The sequence below is a fragment of the Cyphomyrmex costatus genome, unplaced genomic scaffold, assembly GCF_001594065.2.
Source record: "Cyphomyrmex costatus isolate MS0001 unplaced genomic scaffold, Ccosl1.0 scaffold1164, whole genome shotgun sequence".
Classification (NCBI taxonomy): domain Eukaryota; kingdom Metazoa; phylum Arthropoda; class Insecta; order Hymenoptera; family Formicidae; genus Cyphomyrmex; species Cyphomyrmex costatus.
Genome location: NW_017275135.1, coordinates 10672 through 14499, shown reverse-complemented (window position 1 = coordinate 14499; position 3828 = coordinate 10672). Strand labels below are relative to the sequence as shown.

General features: G+C 29.3%; 1 protein-coding gene across 1 annotated transcript; it reads right to left on the bottom strand.

Annotated features, from left to right (window-relative positions):
• Positions 1-1755: 1755 nt before the first annotated feature.
• Positions 1756-3534, bottom strand: LOC108778133 (ATP-dependent DNA helicase pif1-like; the record flags this gene model as incomplete). The annotated part of the gene is made up of 2 exons (XM_018545232.1): positions 2934-3534; positions 1756-2855 (listed from the first exon to the last, which is right to left on the bottom strand). Coding segments are annotated over exons 1-2 (1701 nt in total), but the record flags the coding sequence as incomplete, so codon positions are not given.
• Positions 3535-3828: the final 294 nt, after the last annotated feature.

Sequence of the window (3828 nt, the reverse complement as noted above, 5' to 3'; positions counted from 1 at the left end):
TTTTTTTTTCAGTAATTAGGGAAAACTGACCGGTATTCTACTTAAATTTCTACACGAAGTATATACGAATTTACTACTGCATTATTGCACTAGTAGTGACACTAATAGTACTTTTTAGTCATATTTACGTCTTCCTGACGTAATAAATAACGTCAATAAGATGTGACATAATCACGTGATATATACGTCAGAATAACGTTACTTTTATGTCATAATTGACGTTATTTGTACCAAAAATTCACGTCATTATCACGTGACCTTGTTAGCTGGGAAGTTGTTTCCGTTGTCACTCAATGAATAGAATGTCATCTACAATCGACGCATAAGACAACTTAAAGATATGTTTAAAAGTTGCTTAAAAAATATTTTAATGTAATATCATAAAGAAAGGAGAATACTCAGAAAAAGGCCTTAAAGTTATATTATGTATCGATTTTATCTACTTATTTGGCGATCTTTAAAAATCAATATGCCGTTATATCTATTACGAAAATTGCAAAATGTTTATTTAGTTTTTATCTGCTCAGGAACGCGCGTTGTAGAGAGAATTATTTAACAGCCTGTGTACCTATATGTATATGTCTACTACACGCACACGCACACGCACACGCACACGCACACACACACACACACACACACACACACACACACACACACACATATATATGTTAAAATATTTTAGATTACCCTCAGTTTTGTAAGGAGATGTTCAACGCAGATATATCCAGTATAAAAAGTAAGTAATTTTTGCATTACTTGTGTATCATGTAACAATCATATTATCTTATAGTATGAAATATATTGCTATACGGTGTTGCAGAGAGCCTAGAGCAACTGTTACGATTACAAGCAACATGGAATTTAGATATTAAAGACATAAAACAACGACTAATTAAACTGGAAAATAGTATAAAAAACCGTGCATTAAATCCATTGGATAATGACGATAGTTTGATTGTTGAATTGTTACCATTGGTCACAATAAATAACATTAAAGAATTTGATTCGATGTTAAAAACTTCAAATGAAGCAGTGACACAGTTTGTAAGTTCATTATTTCTTATTGCATTCTATTAAAATGTCCATAGAACTTATGGATGCAATTATATTATTAGAATTTAAAAAATAGGAATGTTTGTTTATGATTCTATCCATTGTGTGCATAAATATTATTTGAATTCTCACTTATTAAACTATATTTATTTCATAATTTTTAAATATTCTTTCCATATTCTTTTTGACTTTGTCATTATTAGACAAAATTGAAATTACATTTTTTTATAGAAACGATTTATATCAAAAATCGGAGGAAACAATCTTATATAGGGATAATATCCATCGTACTCTGAAAAAGATTTTTACCGATAAATGTGCCATACATTGCTCTTGGAAAGGTGCACGGAACCATTTTCGGTTAGATAATTTACAGCTTGTAATAATTATAAAGAGTATGTAAACAAATATTGCTAAATCATAAATTAAAAATATATCGAATATTTTTATTAACTAGAATACAACAAGCGCGCGCTACGCGCGCGCTACTGAGCTTTTCATTTTTCAATATATACTCTTTTGTTTAGTCCTTGTTTAGTCTTAGTTTAATTAAATTTCATTATATTTCATTAAATTTCAATTTGATATATGTATAAAAAAGAAAAGGAATTATATATATATTTCTTTATATACATAATTTTTAATTTGTTTATTTTCCCGTTGACTACCAAGATAAATTTTTAATGCTTGCCAAGAACGTACTCGTGAAAAACCAACATAAAGTTGTCCATGGTTAAAAACATCTTTGCGAAGATCTATTCCTATTTTGTCAAATGTCTGACCTTGTGATTTATTAATAGTCATAGCAAAAGCTAATTTTATTGGAAATTGTCTTCTTTTAAAAGTGAAAGGGTATACATTTTCGCAATATAATGTTATACGGTTTAAAAATACAATATCTCCTACTTTATCACCAGTTAAAATTTTGCATTTTAGTAAATGATCAGCTAGCTCTATAATTATTAATCTGGTGCCATTGCAAAGACCTTCATTGATACTTAGATTTCGTATCAACATAACGATACAATTTGGTTTTAAACGTAATTTATAAGGAGGAAGAGATGATGGAGATAAACTATTTAAATATTCTGGTAGTATGACTTCATTAATCTCATCGTTATCACTGCAATTTTCAGTACTATCTATACTTGTATAAATTCGTTCTTCTAATGTATCTAGCAATTCGACAACTTGTATATTAATTTCATCTACATCTTTATTTCTTGCAGAAAGTATTGCACACTTCGCCATTTTATTGAATTCTTTATTTCGTATTAATTCATCATATATATCTTCTGCAATATTAGCATTTATGGATGCAATACAATTATCTGGAAGATGTACATTATCGTTAGAATCATTTAATACGCCGTCTCCCATATTTAATAGGAACTTTGCAAATTCATTTTCTTCTGGAAGAACTCTCATATTTTTTGATAAAGAGAAACTTGTAAAGTATTTCCAAACATAACTAAACTTGATGGAAAGATTAACGATTTCACTTCGAGTACCATGTAATTTAATAGGAAGAAGTTGTCTGAAATCACCACCTAATATGATAATTTTTCCACCAAAAGGTAAATTATTATTCATAATGTCACGTAACGTTCGACCTATAATTTCTAGAGCATATCGTGGTGCCATTGGCGCTTCATCCCAAATAAAAATATCTGTTTCTCTCAAATATTGAGCTTCTTTTGATTGAATTTTAATGCTAGATGATGAATCAGCAAATAATGAAACTGGTAAGCCAAAAGTTTTATGAACCGTTTTTCCTGCTGGTAATAATGTTGCTGCGGTACCTGTAAAAGCCATTGTACATACACGTTTATTTTGAATTTTGGCTAAATAATAGATAGTTGTATATGTAAATGTTTTACCAGAACCACCAGGACCATCAATATAAAAGCAATTACTGTTATGATTAATATTATCTAATCTATTTAATATAAGATCTACTATTACTTTCTGTTTGTTATTTAACTGTTTATATTGTTTCGTACCAATTTCCATAGCATCTTCAAGCGTTATATAATTTTCCTCCTCATAATTTCCTATCAATTGTTCCATTTGTGGAAAATCAGTGAAACTTTTACCTTCAGCAATAAGCATAGTACCAATTTGTGCATAAGCTTTTTGTTGGCCTTGTAATATTCCAAAGTGTCGTGAATAATCTTCTGACATTGCGACTTTAAAATTTTCCCAAAGTTCTTCAGGATGCAGTGGTTGACAATGTAATAATATACGTACAAATAATCTACGAAGTTGTCTAGGCATCATCCATTCAGCAGCTTCATTCATTGCTCGTCTCCATTCATCATCATTTTCAATCAAACCTAAAGCTAAACATGCTGCTGAAAATGATTGATATACTTCTCCATTTACAGTTCTTAAATCATTAAAACTTGTAGCTCCTTTTACAGTAAGTAATAATAATCGTAAATGAAATAATTCTGTTTGTGTTGGACTAACAGAATACATTCATCCTATACAATTATAATGATTTTTGCGTTTAACCCAACGTGATAAATTTCTTCCATTACTTTTCTCTTTCTTAAACGTATAATAATGTGGAATTTCTACATATAAATATTGTCGTGCTTCTTCATCGCGAGAATTTAATGAAAAATAATCAATTAGCATCGTAACTTGATTTAAAGCAGAAGTCATTGCTTCTTCAATTATTTCATTTTCAATTATAATATTTTGTTCGTTAGGAAGATGTACAGGCAAACGTATAATAGCATAACTTTTATCTTGTAGCTTCTTTTCAAG